This window comes from Polypterus senegalus, chromosome 3, assembly GCF_016835505.1.
Source record: "Polypterus senegalus isolate Bchr_013 chromosome 3, ASM1683550v1, whole genome shotgun sequence".
Taxonomy (NCBI): Eukaryota; Metazoa; Chordata; class Cladistia; order Polypteriformes; family Polypteridae; genus Polypterus; species Polypterus senegalus.
In genome coordinates this window covers 256,028,497-256,049,495 of record NC_053156.1, presented here as the reverse complement: position 1 = coordinate 256,049,495, position 20,999 = coordinate 256,028,497, and the positions used below count along the sequence as shown (strand labels likewise).

Genomic DNA, 20,999 nt, shown 5'->3' with positions numbered 1-20,999 from the left:
GTAGTTGTGTATCATATCTAATGTCAGAAAAGGGAGATCCTCAGTGTCTGATATGATTAGGTGTCCAACACTGACAGTCTTCCAATTTGTACTGTAGAAACAAAACCCTTGTGGCTTGGCCATCCACATCTCTTATGTAGTAGACATGTGGCATCAGGGTTTCTCAAATTAAACTTGAAGATTACAAGATATAAATTCAATGTTAATCTGAAACTGAGTTATGTGTTTTTAATGGTATTTTATACAAAAAGTAGTCTGTTTTATTATAGGGGAAAGGAAATGACATACAGTAACTGTATAATACTTTACAAACAATCTTTTTTCATTTATCTGAAACTCTATCGTACTGAAGCATTTTTTGTTATGAATATGTTCATTATGTCCCTTTGTATTTCACCTCCTACAGAGGAAACTGCCAGAGGCTTATACTCTTTATAAGATCAAAATACTTGCATAACCTTTCTTTTATCAAATGTTTTAACTGTTTTTTATGTTATTACAGTTTAGTGGAATACAAAAATTGATTTTTAATCTTAAGGTAGCAAGTTATAATAGTATGCCTGGCCATACCATTTGAAAGGCGAGAAGTCACTTGTAAGCATGTGTTAATTATATTAAACAGTTAATTGAAGTAGTTTTAGATCAAGATTTTCAAGCTTAGGGCTAGTATAGCACTTTATGTTCTGTTGAGGTGCCATTGAAGCATCAGAAATATTAAATTAAATCCCTATTTTCATTCTTTGCATCTTTTGTCTTGCCAGTTCCACAGACAAAGCACTGTTTAGTGAGCTTACTGGTCTTGCTTTAAAGAAGCCAAGTACAACTGTCTTAATTCTCAATAAGGGAGTGTTACCAAAACATAATTTTCCCCTGCACGTCTTTGAATTTACACTTTAGCTAAATAGCCCTAAGTCTGTAAGTTTTTGCAGGTCATTTGAGATGCTGCCTGAAAAATTATATAATGTATTTTGAAGTCAAAAGACTCAATGAACCTGAAAGACTATATCACCAACATCCCACATACATAATATACATAATATTATTAAACCCAGTTAATCTAATTTAGGGCCCTGGGGAGCAATAGCCTATCCCGGAAGCATTAGACACAAGGAAAGAAACAGTTCAGTCCATCACAGCACCAATTTGTGCACACACCCGCATCCACCCTCACACCAACATGGGGCCAATTTGTTATTGCCAGATTACCTCACCTATACCTCTTTGTGATATGGGAAGAAAGCCAAAGTACCTGGAGGAAATGCATCTTCAGTGAATAGCTTTCCTGTTGTGCTAATCATCTCATCACCATTGAATTTTCCACACTGCTGATTGTCTTTCTTAAAAGTTTGTACGGATATTGATCCATTCATAATCTATTTCTCAGCTGCAGTGTTTGTCTTTAACTTTCATTTCCATGGTTTGCAATTTTGAAGAAGTAATGCAGTTTTGGGAACATTAATTTTTTGCATTAATGAAACAAATGGCTTTACTCTTTAATTATTTTTTTTAAGTTAGCATAAGGCATGCAAAATTAGAAATAAGTGTTCCTGAAAGAATAATTTTCTGACAGTAAATTGGGGCACCTGGGTATGTTAGAGAGTTATTATTTGAATCAATTTCAAACAAAGGCTTTTCTTAATGCTCCATCAGTTTTGAAACACAGACTAGCCCAAGGAGTGCATGCAATCTGGACATTTATAATGACTCAAACCCATTCTGTTTGAGCTGTGAAACAGCAACATCAACAACTGTATCATCACACTGCCTAGAAATTAACTCAAATTTCAAAATATACAATAGGCAGTAGTCAAATAAAAAAGTACCTGTCTTCTCCTGTCCATATTTCCATTTGACGGTCAGAAAATATATTGCTCCCTTTAAGGTGTGTAATGACATGTTTGAATTATTTCTTCAAAGTTAAAGCCATAAAGTCTGATTTTTTTTTTTTAATCCCTAATACTAAACAATGTTTCCCACAGGGTAAACCATATTCAGGGTGACAGAGTCACACAGATGACAGTGTAGTTCAGAAAGGCTGAATATGACATTGAACCTGGAGTTAGCAGGGTCAGAGAGGTCAAAGGGAATTGGAATAGTGGTTGTTGTTGTGCTACCCTGACAAGCCAATCAATAGTCATAAAGTAAAAAAGCAAGTAATAAGTTTATTCTAGAACACACCCATCTGTTTATTCTAATTCATTGTGACAAAGGCTTGGTGTCTACTGCCAGTGTCTTGCAGGACTTGTCGTCTAATGTGTTTTATAAGTATTTGGGGTGTGGGAAAAAAATTAGTGCAACAGAGATAAAGTAAATGGAAGGCATGCTTACAGCTCACAAACAGTGGATGTATAAATGTTTACAACACAATTAGTCATCTTATCACTATAGTAGATTATGTATTTAGTATATGAGTCGGCTCTAATGTACCATAAGGAAACTAAATGTTCCTTCTTAAAACAGTGATGAAAGAAGTTTCTATACATAGCCTTTTAAAAGCATTTTTGTTATATGCTTTATTAAAAGGATAGACTAATATATTATCCATGTATTAGCAATTTATGGTATATCCTGTTCCAAAAATTCTATTTTCATAAGTTCACCTTCCAGCAGACTCATTTGGTTGGTGATGGCCTTGGTCCAATAACTCTTATGTACTTTCCATCAGCTTCCAGTGGAGAAAAAAGTGCAAGTATAGAGGGTATCTCCTTGAATTCAGCTTTTTTCTCCTGAATAGTACTGACGTTAATTTAACTGATTTAAATTTACTACATGATTTAGGATGGCCAGTGATATATTGTTGCACACATTAATGTGTAAACCCATTTCAGCTGACTATTATTATTATTATTATGATTGGCTCCAGCAGACCCCCGTGACCCTATTCGGATTCAGCGGGTTAGAAAATGGATGGATGGATGGATTATTATTATTATTATTATTATTATTACTGTGTTAATCCCCAAGGTGAAACTGATTTTTCCCTTGTGCCTAAATGTGCCTCTGTATTTTATGTAGTACCTTTTATACTGTAGGTACAGACGCTAAGTAATAAAATGCTGCACAGTTAAAATCTGAGAGAGACTATACCGTACACAAAGCAGAAACACTACCTGAGCAAGAAGCCAGTTCAGTACACTCTTGAAAGCATAGTTCAGTACACTCTTGAAAGCATCCATTTTTTCTGGATGATATTGAACTAGTGCAGTTTTTCCAGTTAACCTAACATAGACATGTTTGGGAGGTGGGAAGAAACAGGGGTATCAGAAGAAAACCCATATGAGCTTGAAGAAAGCGTGCGCTCTTGCTCAGTCAGTGACTACGATCAGCCAGCTCAGACTGCTGCAACATCGTTGTACCCTTTATTGATTCATTCATTCTTATACAGTAATCCCTTGCTATATCGCGCTTTGACTTTCGCGGTTTCACTCTTATCGCGGATTTTATATGAAAGCATAACTAAATATATAACGCGGATTTTTCGCTGCTTCGCGGGTTCTGCGGACAATGTGTCTTTTTACTTCCTGTACATGCTTCCTCAGTTGGTTTGCCCAGTTGATTTCATACAAGGGACGCTATTGGCGGATGACTGAGAAGCTAACCAATCAGAGCACGCAGTTAAGTTCTCCTGACTGAGAAGCTAACCAATTGGAGCACGCAGTTAAGTTCCTGCGTGCTGAATTCAGTGTTAACAAGGAAGTCTCGTCTCGCTCATTCAGCATCAACGTGTTTAGCTGTGTAAAGAGTTGTGCTCTTTTGTGTTTATATTTGTGCATAGTCAAGCCCTTCATTATGGCTCCAAAACGATCTGCTACTGCTTCAGGGGCCGTGCCCAAGCGCATACGGAAGATGTTAACGATTGCCGAAAAGGTAAACATTTTGGATTTGTTGAAAGCTACGATTCTTTTTATTTAAAAAGTAGGAAAGGAATATAAGATCTACAGCCGCAGTGTCCTTTTAACCAGGGTGCAAAACGAGTTGTAAGTGGATGTAATAAGGCAGTAGTCTGGATGGAATCTGCTTTAGGGATTTGGATAGAAGACTGCCAGAAGAAGAACAACGGCGGTGCTACACAGTCGCCTGAAGTGGCTACTTTGGAAGAGCTGTAACGCTCTCCTTTGTTGTGCAGTAAAATTAAACTCATTGTTATCGGACAAGTCATTGTGTCATTGTTGGTGAGTAACCATAATTAATTTTCTACTTACAGTATTTAGTACATGTACGTACGTTTAGTGTCACTGTACACACATTTACTGTATACTATTTTTCTTGCATTGTACGTATTTATTGCTGGTGGCCTATCTATCGTAATGGCTGTAACATATGTGATATCGGAGACACTCAATATCTTTAAAATAATATTTAAGTTTTACTGTATACAGTATAAACAGTGTGTTTTTATACATAATTTCAATGAATCTTACCTAATATCTAAGAGAATACAACGGGATTATGCTGTATAACTCTGCGGGTAATATTTATAAACAGTGTGGGAGAGTTTATAAGGGCTTAAAATATATAAAAATAACCATACAAACATATGGTTTCTACTTCGCGGATTTTCACCTATCGCGGGGGGGTCTGGAACGCAACCCCCGTGATCGAGGAGGGATTACTGTATTCACTTTCTCTCTTTAACATGTTTTGAATTACTTCCTTATGCACAATTGACAGCAACTGCTGCTTTGTTCACGTTAATTGTGATGAACATTTCAAAGTAATAAATGAAGGTTACATACAAATTGCTTTTGAAAAGAGATCAAAATATCACCCTTTTGCCAGGATCTCCAACATCTGATTTTATGAAAAGAGAAACAGACACAGGTGTACAAAAAGTTGTCATAAACACTGATAATGTAATGATTAAGACTGTAAAATTAGATTTATTACAGTTTAACTTTCAATGCTTAAAGCATTACCGTATTACTTTTATTAACAAACTCGTTACAAATTACCTTTCCTACCCTTCATACATTTCCATCATGTTCATGATTTGCAATTTGCATACCTAGCTGGCTAATACTCTGTAATTTCTAATGTGGCCAAGCATCTCAATGGACTGATTTCACTATAGATAGATAGATTCATCTTACTTGAAATACGAAATAAAAAACACATTAAGTAGATATCTTTAACAAAGATCTAGACTTTGTTTTATTAATCTGATTTTTATGATTAGTGTAGCATGTTTTCTCTGAAGTATTTTATATAGTGAGGCAAGAATTCAAAGTAGAGTGATTTCTTTCCAAATGTGTGTTTTCCTAAATGCTGTTTTATTTGTATGATTTAGAAAATGTTTATTTATACTTGTATACATTGCTTTAGTATTTACACCAAATTAAAATAGCACTTAAACTGTTCATGTGTACTGGTAATAATTCTAATACCAAATATATTATTAAGTGAAAAATGAAATATAATGAAAGCTACCCCCGGATTTGTTGGCAAGCCATTACAAAAAAAATTCCCATATGTTCAGTCATTGAAGGTGAATTTAAAGTAACCAATTGAGATGGTGGCAGTTTACACTGTACTGGACGTATGTAGTGGAGATAAAACTAAGTCTTGGAAATTTCCTTCGATTCACCACTCACTGTACATGTCTCCTATTGCCTGTGATCACGTGGGTAATGACCAGAAGAGCAAGATGACAGATACAAATAGTCAAAATTAGGGCCTGTGCTCACTATTTCAAGACAGGATAAAGAGCTTGACAGCTGGGCAGCAAAATTCACAGTCTTTATCTAATATTACATCCAGAATTTGAGTGAAAATGCTTTTGATCAGCCCATAGCAAAATATATTAATCTATTGTGAACTTTGGATTTTATTTACACATACTGTTTATACTTAAATCAAAAGCCACATAATTAAATTAGGTGTAAAAAACATACAAAGACATATATATATATATATATATATATATATATATATATATATATATATATATATATATATATATATACATACATTTCTATGGTGTATGTTTGTAGTTTTAACATCCACTTCTACTTTCTTTATAACATTGTGATATAAAGGTTATTTAATAGTAAATACTACACAGAAAAGATTTGTTTCAGGGTACAAAGGGCACAAAATGAGAACAAGAATGAAAATGTACATAATTACAACCACTGTTATAGTAGTAAAGGAACTGCAGATGGCAGTCTGTTCCTTTCAATGCACAGTGTTTGTTTTTCTTCACTTTCTCTGTATTTCCTATATGCTGTAATAATCTCTTGTCTGCACGGCTGGTATGAAGTGTCTGCAGCACAGGAAACCCACTGACTTGCATTGCAAGGTTGTCAAAACAACGGCACAATGTCCACTTTCACATAGGTATTTGGCCCTAAACCTCTTGCTGGACAATAACCTGTGTTCTTCACACAATGTATCTTCTGTCGCCGGATATGTTTAGCTTATTTAAAGTAATGCCCTGCTTTTAACACAGCTTGGTCCTTGTATGATTAATTACAATGTAAATGTAATATGTACATTATGGATAAGACTGGTATGGTTTGAATTATATGTTCTGTGCTACTGGTACCCAATATAAGAATCCTGAGATGCATTGATGTGGAAAAAGAGAGAATGGAAGAAAGTGAGTGCAGGAAAGCAACATATGTTTGAAATTAAACTACTAAAGAGGCCTACTGACGTTTCCCAGATTTCAGTTTTATGCATCATGCTGGTTCTTAAATAATATAAGATCTGGACAGTGCACACAAAGTTTTAGTCTACAGAGTTAATTTTTTCTTTAATTGAGTTAAAGTAAAAGCAAATTCTAAAAATAGTTTAAATGAAATATTTAAACTAGAGATGTTCAGATGCATTTAATGCAGTCTTTCTGTGCTGAGATACCTTATTAAATGTGTTAACTTATGGAATGACATACAAAATACTTTATCCTTTTAGCCAGCTGAGTCAATTGGGAGGACATGAAAGAGCCTTCCTCAGAATCTCTGCTGCATGTTTATATTTATTTATTCAGATAAACAAAATCCACTTTTTTAAACAATTTTACAAAATAATTCACAATATATTTTCATAAATATCAGAATTATCTTTTGTCCTTTTGAGGGTGTTATGGCGACATGCCATGAAATACAGTGGGGAATAGTTAGTAATGCTGCCTCCTGGATCCAATTTTCTGGGATCGAAGTCCATGCCTGTCACTGTCTGTGTTGAATTGGCACTTTATTTCCATGTCTAATTGGATTTTTCCCTCTGGTGCATCTTTCACTTTCCAATGATGCAAGTGTGGACCCTACAATAAACTAGCACCCTGTCTAAGGTTGGTTCCTACATAGAGCCCATTTTTGAATCCTGGTTAGGCCCACGGTCCCCATGACCCTGAATTGGATTAAGTGGATTTGGGAATAGTATGCTGAAAACTGTCTGAATTAGTTTTATGTTAAATGAATGGTTAAATAAAGGATTTTTGAGTTTTTCTAATTTAATTTAATGAAAGTCAATAATATTTAATTAACAGATGACTTAGTTCATGTTTACATAGAATAAAGCCAATGCAGTTCCATGCAGGAGATAGTGATTGTAAACTAAGTAATAGAAATTCTGAGGTGAGAATCACAGTCAAAAGAATTGGAAAAGTATGTCTCATCACTTATTTTATACTTTAAATGTTTTTCAATATCTAATTTAGCTGAATCAGAAGGTATTGAGAGAGCCATGGATTGTGCATCCCAAGACAGACATCTGGTGGTGAAAAAATTACCTTTGTGTAAATGAAAATTTTTTTCTGACCTAAATATTAATTTGCTCCATTCAGTAAATATACTGCAGGTTTCTAAGCTATTAGGTCACTGTTGTCACGTTTATGGAGTACTAGTAAAATTCTTACTTGCATGTGCTAACTAACATATCTCTAACTATTTTGTCTCAGACGTTTTGCCTTCCTTACCTGAAAAATCTCAGAACATGTCTTTCATTTTCATTTTTTACTATTATAAACTTTTTTGTAATTCATTCTGCTTTATTTAGAACAGCACGCCTAATGGGTGGCATGGTGACACAGTGGTAGCACTGCTGCCTCACCATAAGGAGACCAGTATTTGTGTCCTGGGTCCTCTTTGCATGGAGTTTGCATGTTCTCCTTATGTCTGCTAAGTTTCCTTCTGTTGCTCTGGTTGCCTCCCTTTGTCCAAACATATGCAGGTTAGATGGACTGGTGACTAGTATGTGTTTGTTGTGTGGTTGTGTGTGTGTGTGTGTGGGGGGGTGTGGTCATCCTGTGATGGACTAGTGCACTGTCCAAGGTTTGTGCACTATACTAGCTGGGATTGTTACTCCAGCACCCTTGCAACCCTGATCTGGATTAAGCAAGTTAGAAAATGATGGGACGAGACAGCACACATAAGAATATTTAGAAGTTATGAAAGCAGCATGTTTTTATTTACATTTCCAAATGAATGGTTCTTTGTTCTTCAGCTTGCAGAGGGCAACAGCAGTTCAGAGCAAAAATGAAATTAGAGGAAATTAGAGGATGTACAAATGTATCAAATTTCAAACAAAAGTTGTAACCAAGAATGTAAAATTTTAGTATACAAAACCCAGAACTTGTAACCAGAATTGTAATAATAAAAAACAGAGCAAAGTAGTCGAATGACAACCATGGACAAAACATGCTGCATGCTCCTGATCATTCAGAATAGTAACAGAATAGAAAATAGCAGCTGTCAACAAACAATATTCCAAAATGACGACACCCACAAGGAAAATACGATGCCACCATGGGAGAATATAATTAGTGAATAACAAAGATAAAAATACATAGAAACAAAACACAGATATAAACAGCTAGATTTAGAAACCCCAAAAACAATACTCCAATTACAGTTTAGGTCAGGTTGGGGAGCATGCACTGTTACAGCGTGTTGCCACACCCACCACACAACTGAACAGCTCAGAATCCCAGTTGACAACCCACCAGGCAGTCCCACCTTCTGGAAATGACCATCTATCTGCCACAGCTAGGTGTTATGTGGATGTCCCCTTAGCCTGGTTCAGCTGCTCGGGTCCTCAACAATGAGGATCCTGCGAGCCAGATTACCCTCAGGGAATCGCACCACATGGCCATAGTGACATAAGTGATGCTCCTTCACAATGCAAGTAATTTGCATCATTAGGTGCTCCATGAGCAACTACTGATTTGACACAAAGTCAAACCAGTGGTACCAAAGGATTCTCAGAAGAGTCACAGTACCAAAGGAGTCCAGCCATTGTCTCAAGTCACAGGATAGTGTTCATGACTCGTAACCATATAGCAAAACAGGAAGCACCAGGGCTCTAAAGACTTTGACCTTCATCCTTTTACAAATTATTGGGAGCACCACACACCCCTTTTCAGTGACCTCATGACCCTCCAAGCTCTCCCAATCAGTCTACTGACTTCATAGGAAAAATCACCAGAGACATGAATGTCACTGCCAAGAAAAGTAAACCTCTTTGTGCAGTCGACACTCCCTCTGCAGATAGACACACTGCTGATGCCTGTGCCCAAGAGATAATTAAAGGCCTGGATCTTGTTTTTTATCCAGGACACTTGCAATCTCAGACACTCAGACTCCTCACTCAGTCCCTCGAGATCCCTGATCAGAGCCTCCATTGACTTTGCGTCAGCAAAGTGAAGATCAGTGAATCTTTCTTCATCAACAGGTGCCCCACAGCTTCTGGACCGCATGACTCTGCCCAATATCCAGCCCATGCAAACATTGCACAAGGTAGGAACACAAACCTGATGATCTCCAGAATCAACTGAGAAAAGTGCAGAGGTTTTACATGAACTCTGCACAGCACTCATAGTACCAGTGTACAGGCCACCCATGACATCCAGCAAGTTTGTGGGGGATCCAGTAAAGTCTCAGGATGTCCCACAGGGCAGCTCGATCAAATGAGTCAAATGGTTTCCGAAATTTAACAAAGGCGGCAAAGAAACTCATTCGATATTTGTGTTTGCGATCGATGAGAACACTCTGTGCTGGGGATGCAGTCGATGGTAGACTTCTTAGGCGTAATAGCAGAATGCTGTGGTCACTGGTAGGTGAGCAAGTGATCATGGATCCTGTTGAGTATGACTGTAGCAAGGACATTACCTGGCACCGAGAGCGGAGTTATCCCCTGTAGTTGCTGCAATCCAGGCAGTCACCCTTCCTTTCCAGATAGGGACGATAAGTCCCGCTTCCCATACAGTTAAAGTGACGCCCGTCTCCCAAATGGAAGCAAAGATTGCTTGCAATGCCAGGTGGACAGCCTTACCACCAGCCTGGAGAAGTTCACCCCAAATACCACAGATCCCTGCAACTTTCCCTATACTCCGCTGGTTGACAACCTATGCAATTTCAGTGAGACTGGGTGGTTCACAGCTAACTGGAGGATCAGCCACAAGAGCCATTTACCAAGAGATGTCTAACATCCTAACCAGAGGATCAGCATTAAACAGCTGTCCAAAGTAGCCAGCCCAGCGGGTTGCAACTGCAGCGTCATTTGTAAGGACCGTTCCATCATACGCTCTGACTGCAACTCTCCGAGAAAAAGATTTGAATATATGTAATGCTTTAATTCCTCAAGACATGGGTCACTGAACCATAGATAGTTTGTCAACTTGCTCACAGATTTTTCTAACAAATGCCTCCATATCTGCCCTCACATCCATCCTTCTCACTTCCCAGTACAGACCAGGGTTGCCATCAAGCCATGTGCTGCAGCTCCTCTCGATAATATACAGGGTACCCTTCTGGGAATACCAGCAACACTAACACAACAGCAACATTGAGGGTCTTGTGACATTAGGATTGGGAAGTCAAACCCAAGTCTGCAAGTTTCTTGCACAAACTGTGTGAACTCTTTAGAAACAGCCTGATCTTGGTGTCTGGCCAATTCTAGCCTCATTCTCCTGGTAGTTGGTAAACTACTGGACCTAAGCTGAATCTTCAGAGTAGCAAACAATAAGTCTGTGGTCAGAATTCACAAACTGGGCACTTCTGTAGACCCTGCAGTTCTGTAGGACTCTAGCCTCTGCTCACAAAGATGTGACTGATTTCCTTCACTGCACCACAAGCATTTGAGTACTAAGTCTAATATTACAGCTCAGGGCACTGGAACCAGGATCCAGCAATCTGCAGCCCCTGACCTTTTGCAAAGTCAAGGAACATGGAGTCACTTTCACCATGGTCGCCTTTGAGACCAACACAATCCTTATAGCCAGTCCTGTTAATGCCAGTGGTCACATTGAAGTCACCCATGACCAGAGGAGTGTCAACCCATGCACACCCATCAGCCATGAAGCAAAGTTGCAAAAAGAATGCCTTCCTCACCGAGACATCACTCACCGCAGTCGGAGCATACACTGAGACAACAGACAAGGCACCCAGATAGTGCCTTAACCTGAGCCTCATATTATGCTCATTGAAAGGAGTGACATCAGATACCATCCTCAACATCAAAAGCTACTCCCTAAGTATGACCGCCATCAAAGTGACCAGACCAATAGAAGGCATACCCAGGTCTGTGTACCTCAGAGAGTGCCACCACTGAAAGGCAGAGTTTACAAAGCTTCTCTGACAGCAGAGGATGATGGTTATTATGCCAGAGAGACAAGACATTCCACACGCCTACCTGAATGGGCCACCTCAAATTAGGACCCAAGTTTTGCTGTGGAGTGGGCAACGCCTCAACACACCAGTTCTGATTACGAACAGACCTGACCCTACTTTCTCTCTAGCGGTTTTCGACTCTTCCTGGGTTGAGGGTCCTGAGGGCTTTCCCCCATCCTCTTCATAATGCGAGCAGCCTTCCTGTGGGAGCTGCAGCAGAGCTACTCCTGCAGAGAGCAGAAAAAAGTCTTGTTTGCCATTTTGGAGCTGTGTGCCACCAACCCCTAAGTTTTCTCTCTAAGTTGAAGAACTGCTTGCAGGGCCGGATGCAGTTTAATGTGATACCCAGGACAAAATTACAGTTGTAAAAAAATAAAATCATTAGCCAGATCATAATACTTGTGTATTATAATGTTTGAAATTTAATTTATTCTTCATCAGTAATTATAAATGAGTTACTGCTTAATATGATGAATTGCAAATAACCTTAGACCCATAACTGATAGCTCAGAACACACAGCGGAGGTGTGTTGTATTTATATAAATACAATTAAATACAATGTGTTGTAGTGAGTGCTTAGTCGGGTCTGGGATTACAAGTTGCAGAGGGTGTGACAGGCCAGGTGCAGAGTATGAAATATTAACATATTTGTAAAGGCAGTAGCAGTGTAAATCACCGCATAAGTGTGATGACAATGGTACCAGCAAGTCTGCATGTACTATACATGCATTGAGTGCCCTATAAATACAACAGGTAGAGGTACTAAAATAAGAGAAACAGCTTTTAAAGAGACATTTTCCACCAGGATTCTACAGGAAAGGTGATGCTCATTCAAGAAAGAGTGTAAAGTTGGGACAAGAGGAGGAAAGCACTTGCTTGGTGCTTGAAGTATAGAGTGTGGCTTGTCTTTCTCAGTAGTATTCTGTTTTTGGGAAATTGCTAATTTGGGAGAGTGCCATTAGGGTATGCAATGTCTCTGTGTTAGGCGTCATATCACACAAAAAAAATGCTAGATGGATTTTTATTAAGTGAGAATCTTGTAGGACATAATAGCTTGAAATATAAAGATAGGCAGCTAAAATATTTTGTCTATCTCTTTAAAATAAAATAGCAGACATAAACTCAGAGTGATAAGCAATGTAAAAAATTATACTTAATTAGTAGGCTGAGTTTTATAATAATATTGTTATATCTAAGTTTAAACCATTTAATGGAAACAGGAAATATTTAAAAGGTTTTGTATAGGAGAGCTAATATTAAAGTACCCATAGTCACATTATGCAGTTCTGTCTATCCTTCTTTAAATTTTGTGACCATTTTATCCAATTCAGGGTCAGGAAATAGCAGCACCTACATCTGCACTTTTGCCCCTCTAAAAATAACAACTTAGGCCACTGCATAAATCATCTGTGATAAAACTGTAACTTCAGCTCCTGTTTTGACTTATAAAGGGTGTCTTTCAGGACATTGTAATGCAGACTGTAGTTAGGAGGGAGTTGAATATTGTGTTTGCCTTGACTGTCTGTTAATATGTTTTTAATATGTTTCTGAATACCCACAGTGAAGTTTTAAGTTTTCACAAACTTGTTTTAAAACTATTTTAACTGACAGGAGCAGTGATTATTTCTATTTACATTTATGTTAATTAATAAGTTTGATGATTACCTGAAGATTGAACCTGTTGGAAAATTTTCACACAATAATGTATTTGTATTCTAATTAAATCATGTGTGCAGGTTTATGTAAAATTCACTTGAAACACACACTAAAGGTAAAGGAAGTAATCACTGTTAATATTAGGATACAGAATGGACACAAGCACATTTGTCCTAAAAATCAAATCTTTTTACTGAATATACTTATTTATCACACACTTTAGTTATTTACAAAGGTTAAACCCCTGCTGTTAAAGAACTTTACACAAAATGGAAGCACAATTGACAGCTGCTATGTAAAATATCTAATATTTTAACGTATTTTGCTAAAGATTTAGAGTTAATTGCTGACTCAGAAGTTAAATAAACCTTTATTTACATGGTAATTTCATCCTGAAATTTAAAAGCAATATGAAATTAAACAGAGCTTCACTGCAGATAAATAAGAAGCTAAAAAGAAGTTGTAAAATAAAAAGACAGGATTAATAATTCTGATATAATATTTCTGAACCAACTCCGTGAATGGAAAAATTATAAATAATGAAAGCTTATTTTTGCCTTGAAAATGCAGCCGGAACTTTATGCTTCTTGATGGTGTAACTGACACTGCAACAACTTATCTCAGCTGTTATGAATAGGTTACCAAGTGCAGTGGTTGACATTAATGCTTAAGGAATGTTCAAAACTGTACTTAATGATTATTGTAATATTTTGACCTGATGAACTTGTGTAACATTAAATTAAAAATTAAAAGTAGATAGAGAATTTTTTATCGGTGGCTCCTCTGCACGAGAACCACCTTTTTCAACCCTCACAAGCATATGCAGTTTTTAATATCTGGAAAACATTTGGGATTAAATCACTTAGAGATCTGTACATAGATAAAGCCTTTGCATCCTACGAACAATTACATTCTAAATTTAACTTTCCAGCAACACATTTCTTTCACTATCTTAAAATTAGAAATTTTGTTGAACAGAACCTGCCCAATTTTCCTCACCTCCCACCTCTCTCTATGCTGGAAAAAATATTGATCAGTTTTAAGGACTTAGACAGCATCTCTGCATTTTATAAAACCATTTTACAGTCCCTCAATTTCAAAGATCCAAGAGGACAATGGGAAATGGATCTCTCCCTCAACATCTCAGAAAAGGAGTGGAAGGTAGCAGTGCAGAGAATTCACTCAAGCTCCAAATGCGCAAAGCATACAATTATTCAACTCAAAATTATATATCAAGCACATCTGTCTCGCTTAAAATTGTCCACAATGTTTCCAGGGCAAGATCTAGCCTGCGAACGCTTGAATCAAGTTCTAGCCTCACTGGGTCACATGTTTTGGGCCTGCACCAAATTAACATCATTCTGGACCAACATTTTTAAATGCCTTTCAGACAGCCTTGGTGTCACAATCCCTGCTAACCCATTAACAGCTGTGTTTGGTGTACTCCCAGATGGGTTTAAAGTGGAGAAGGACCAACAAACTGTAATTGTCTTTACTACATTACTGGCACGCAGACTTATATTGCTCAACTGGAAGAATCCTAACTCCTCCTCTTTTAAGTCAGTGGGTAACTGATGTTATATACTATTTGAAATTGGAAAAAATCAAATTCTCACTTAGAGGATCTTTGCAGACATTTTTCAAAACCTGGCCGGATCTAATCAATAACATTTTAGAATAAGCTTTTAAAGCACTGAGAAAGTAGATTCTCTCCCTATTGTTTATTTTTCTTCTCCATTCATCTATATTTACTTATTAATTTATCTATTTACTTATTTTTACTAGGTTTAAGTTTTACTCTGCTGCCCATGCTCTCTTTCTCAGGGGTGGGGGTTGATTTGTTTTCAATTCTTTTCTTGTAAAATTGATTTGTATGGAATGTTGTGTGATTTCAATAAAATCAATCCAATTTAAAAAATAATTAAACGAAAAGTAAACCAGGGACATAAGAACTTCCATGTCTAGTTGAGATCAGTGTATAAAAGGGTGTTAATGGGGAGAACAATTTCATAGTGGCCATAGCTTAAAGAGAGACAGAAAAGATGTTAAGGATGATTTCCTTTTTCCGTTTTCTTGCGTTTGTCCTATTCTCTAAATCTAGCTAGCCTAAGTATTTAAGAATAACAACAAATCCACAGTATTTGAGCTTATAAAAGAAGCTACAGGTTACAAATATAAAAATAGTCATACTTCTAAACAGATATAAATTAATGAAGCAGTATAAAGTGACATGGTTGTCCTTCGTTAACTAACTTTTTACTGTTGACATCAGCTGTACACTTACAAGTTTAAAAATGCTGTTGTAAAAATGAAAGTGAAAATCATTTTATAAACTAATATAAAACAAATGTATGTGGTTTTTTTTTTAATGTGAATACAATGCCTTCTTAAGCTACTGTTTGCCTTAATTTTACATCCATTCATCTTGTGAAACACATTTTTCTCTTCCTTCTGAACCATAAAGTACAGTACTGGCCAAAAGATTTGGCAGTGACACAAATGTTGTGTTTTGCAAACTTTACTGCTTCAGCATTTTCAAATTATTTTTTTTTACATGTTTCTATGGTATACTGAAGAACGATTATAAACATTTCATAAGTTTCAAAGGCTTTTATTGGTAAATACTTCAGATTTATGTAAAGAGTCAATATTTTCACTGTTGACCCTTCTTCTTTATAACTTATGCAGTCCGCCCTGGCATGGTGGATATCGGCTTCTGGGCCAAATCCCGACTGATGGTGATCCATTCATGCCTTTTCAGTGCTTGGAGTTGATCACGATTTGTGGACATCTGATTGTCTACCCACTTTTTGAGGACTGACAACATGCTCTCAATGGAATTAAAATCTGGGGAGTTTCATGGCCACAAGTCCATACTTTTAATGTTATGATCACTTTTGCCTTGCAATCATGGTGCTCCATCATGTTGGAAAATACACAGATCATTACCAAATTGCTCCTGGATTGTTGGGAGAAAAGTTGCTCTTGAAGGATGTTTACACTGAAATGTATTTATTCTTTAAACCTTCAATTAAGCATCAATGTTTTTTGGGCGGGGAGGGGGGTGGGGGTTATTGTAAAACACTATATTTAATGACTGTAAAAAATCTTAAAATTTATTTAAAATTTTAAGCTTTATCTTAATTGATTTTTTATATAAAATCATAAAATAGGCAGAGAACATGTTTTATTCTTACTGTATACTGAAGGCAATCCTGAAACAATTATCATGCCTGTATGTTGAAAGTCTTTATGGGTAATGTTTAATGTTCACTGATTTTGTTTCTTTGTATCATTTTTCCTGTTTTAAAAGGGTTTGCTGGAATGGGAAATCTTCTTAAAGTCCTTACAAGGGAAATAGAAAACTGTCCTCATTTTTTTCTGGATTTTGAAAGTAAGTTAAACAGATGGATTTTCTAAGTAATTTGCTTATGTGTTTCTTGTGTGAGACTCTTGCATTAAACCTAAACAAATCCAATCTTTTGTTTTTGAGTTTAAATCAATCAGCAGATCAACAGAAGTTCTTTGATTGATTACTCACAAGACAGAACAGTTATTTTTCTATTGTCTGTCTCTTTCAGGAACTAAATGGGTAATCTGTTAAAGTATTCTCTTGTGCTGAGCTTGATCAAGGGCCAAACATTTTTCTTGACTTTGAAACAGAGCAGGGCTTTGCCTGGCATAGATTCCCTTTCCTTTTATATCATACTTGTGGTTTTTGTTGAAAGATGGGAGTTGCAAACAGATTTACACAATCTTAACCACACTAAAGGATTAGGAATAATTTATGTTTAAGGGACCCTTCCTGAAATAGTTCTGAAATAGTAAGCATCGTCCTGGTGCTATCATTATGATTAACTAATGCATCCAAGATTTTTAATACAGTGTACAATTTATCATGCTCAGATCTTGTGGTGGTCTGAGTATTATTGTATGAATTGTGCTGTTTTATTGGAAATTGAAAATAATGAATAAAGTATGTGTTTATACTTTTTATATACTATGCATGAGTAAAATCCCACCAAAAGATAATGTTTTTCAACTAAATTCTGGGAGAGATTTTAGAGTATTCTTTGGCCAAAAATATTGATGCAAGGGGTGTGTGGGTGTGTTTCATAAATTTAGAATCAATGTCATAGTAATCAAGGGCAAAAGTACTCCAAAACTAAACAACGTTGCCCCATAAAACACACATTTTACACTTAATATTAGCAATAGTGTAACATGGAATACTATCAGTACACACTAAAACTTGGCCATGATATTTAATGTTATGCTTTTTTTTTTTCAAACATTTTACTATTTTTTTCTCACCTGCTGACTAAGGCCTTGTTCACACGGGAGTTAAAATCGAGCGTTTTTGCGTTCGTAGCGTCCGAGTGTTTTCTACACGTAGGAGTCAATGAGAGTGTTCACACGGGCTTTGGTGACGTGCGTTTGTCCGCAGCGCTTATACGGCATCAAAAACGCTGCATGCAGCTTTTCTTGGCGTTCAAAACCCAACGAACGCAAGGAAACCGCTTCTAGTTCGTTTTCTGCGCGTTTATTTTACACTTCGGAGGACCGGATATATATTTTTATATTGCTTATTTTATTTTATTGTCTCATGTAATTTGTAAACCATGAACCTATTATTTTATGTCCTAATATAATATTTGATAACGATTATGTAGGGGGGGCAATCCATGGGGCATTTCAGTGCATAACACCGGTGTAAGCGCACACTCGACTACTGTTTCCTTACCTCAAAGTGACAAGTAGTCTGTTTTCGGGGCTAACACCAAGTCGCATATTGGTTGATCGGCGTGCAATGTGGCATTGCACCAGCTGCAGCAGACAATCAAAAGTGCAAACCGACATCCGACAGTAATTAAAAAACTTGCGCGGAAATATTCGCATTTCTTCATAAAGCACAAAAAAAACTTCCTTTAACCCGACGTTGTGCAGTCAGAGGATGAACCCAGTAGCGGCGATTTTTCTCTCCCTACGCCATATTACGAGTATTTTTAAAACAAGAAGATTAATATCTAACATAGCAAAACGGTCCATATTGAAAGGAGGCACCTCAAATAAAACGACAAGGGCTTTCATATCCAGTTCCCGACACTGCCTCCACAGGTTAACACACAAACTACAATTTGGGCTGCAGGCTGGCGTTAGACAGAGACAAACGAACGCCGGTGTAGAAGTCAATCGATCGCCACCACAAAATGCAACATAAACGTCTAGGACGTTCAGAGCAAGTTCGTTTATCCAAAAACTTAACGCCCGTGTGAACAAGGCCTAAGTTAGATGGTTTTGTTCTTAAAATAGACAATGCAGATGATGTCACATCGAAAAAAAGGATTTCCTACACAACCTGAAGGCAGTGTACTGAGTCCCCATTGTATTTTTTAGTCACCTATGACTGAATGGCCAAGCACATTTCCTTCTCTATTACTAATTTTCTCATGGCATCACCATTGTAGGCCTGATTACTAACAGTTATGGGGTACGTTAGAAAGAAAGGATCTGCCTTCTGATATTTTGGTTCCAGGACAATAATCTCTTCCTTAATGTCTGCAAAACCAAGCTAGTCATAGACAAGAGGAAGCAGGAATTATATTGCACTCCTGTCTACATCAGAGAAGATGCTGTGGATGGGTTTAGCAACTTTAAATTTCCTGTAGTTATCATTTAACAACCTAAAGTGGGCACAACACATATCAGCTAATACCAAGAAGATTTTCTAACATCTTTAGCTCCTTGGATGTCTAAGGAGAGCCCAGATGTCTTCATCAACACCACCAACTTTCAATGGGTGCTCAGTGAAATCAGTACTTACTAGTTATACAATATTTGGATGTGATACCTGTTTAACTAAAAATTTAAAAAATAATGAAAACAGCAAAAAACATTAGTAGCACAAATCTATTTTCTGTTCAAAACAAATATTGCACATGCTGCTTTTGAAAAGCAAACAGTTTTAATAAAGACATCAGCTGTCCTACATTATATGCTGGGATAGCTCTTATTCACAGGGCATACAGTTAATCAGCAGCCATTCACACAGACAGCATTATTATTATTTTTACCTATTTACAGTATATTGTGTGTTATGTGTTTATTACCATTGTCATAACAAACTTGTGATAATACAATAAACTTGAACTCTCGGATTTACATAATACTAATGAATCTCAAAATCTATCATAAAAACAGCAGGGGCATGGTTAATTAGATTAAACTAATATAATACACAATGGAAGATTACTTTTGGCTATAGCCCAGCAGCATCTCTTTAACTTGTGAGAAAGAAGCAAAAGACAATGTGAACTCAACACATTAGACTAGCACAGAATCAATCTTGAAACAGTAGTTGACTGTGGAGGCAGTTTTACCCAATGTACCAGTTGACCTTGTAAAGCATACTTATTGAATTAAGGGTTTGTTATAATTTAAAATGTATGGCTTAAAAAAATGAGAGATTTTCTGAATAAAAGTCATGTCTTTCACATGGTGCCAGTCTGATTTTCTAAAGATGCTTCATATTTTTCCACTAGATTTCCACTAGACTAGATTTATCAGAGAGTACTAAGTAATTTGTTGATCACTTTCATGCACATTGATTCTAGTTGAGTACAATACAATACACTACAATACAATACAATTTATTTTTGCATTGCTGAGAATCACACAAAGGAGTGCCACAACGGTCTGTAACAGACCCTGGTTTTTGACAGCCACCCAAAAAACTTGTAGGGATAAAATGGAATAAACCTTGGAAAAGGCAGTTCAATGGGAGACCCCTTTCCAGGTAGGCTGGGTGTGCAGTGGGTGTCAAAAAAAGGGGTAAATTAAATACAATACACAAAATAGAACACAAGTAATCCTCAATACAAAATAATAGTGCAATAGAAATATTACAAGTACAGAGGAGAATTCAACAGTAGATGATACAGTATCACATAATACGATTTGGATTTGTTCAGAGTCCTGGAGACCTCGGCCATCAAGCTGCCTCCCCTTATTGGCCATTCCACAGCTGAGTCAGCATTGGGCCAGCCAATTCAATGAAAGGAACCCTCTACCCGAAGATTCCTGCGATCCTACATCAGAGATGACTTTACCTTAGGCAGGCAAAACAACCAAGTGCCACATTTAAGAACCAAGAAGAGAAACAGAATAGCAGAGGGTTAGTAACAAATTATAACTTATCTGTACTAATAAAAGGCAAAGCCCTCACTCACTCACTCACTCACTACTCACTCATCACTAATTCTCCAACTTCCTGTGTAGGTAGAAGGCTGAAATTTGGCAGGCTTATTCCTTACAGCTTACTTACAAAAACTAAATAGGTTTCATTTAGAAATTGTACACGTAATGGTCATAACGGTCGATAATGGTCGACAACGTCCGCCATGTTGAACTTTCTTATTTATGGCCCCATCTTCACAAAATTTGGTAGGTGGCTTCCCTGCGCTAACCAAAACCAATGTACCTACTTATTTCAGTGTTAATGATGCCACTGTCGACCGCCATATTGAAGTTTCCAATGTCACTAATTCTCCAACTTCAGGTGTAGGTAGAAGGCTGAAATTTGGCAGGCTCATCCCTTACAGCTTACTTACAAAAGTTCAGCAGGTTTTATTTCGACATTCTACGTGTAACTGTCATAACGGTCAACAAGGTGCGCCATGTTGAACTTTCTTATTCATGGCCCCATCTTCACGAAATTTGGTAGGCGGCTTCCC

General features: G+C 37.1%; 1 protein-coding gene across 1 annotated transcript in view; it reads left to right on the top strand.

Annotated features, from left to right (window-relative positions):
- Positions 1-16,575: 16,575 nt before the first annotated feature.
- fam49a (family with sequence similarity 49 member A) overlaps positions 16,576-20,999 on the top strand; it is a 39,736-nt gene continuing 35,312 nt past the window's right edge. Inside the window, exon 1 of the mRNA XM_039748934.1 lies at positions 16,576-16,660. Within this exon, the coding sequence (XP_039604868.1) occupies positions 16,591-16,660 (70 nt within the window). The 5' untranslated portion in view covers positions 16,576-16,590. The remainder of the gene's footprint in view (positions 16,661-20,999) is intronic.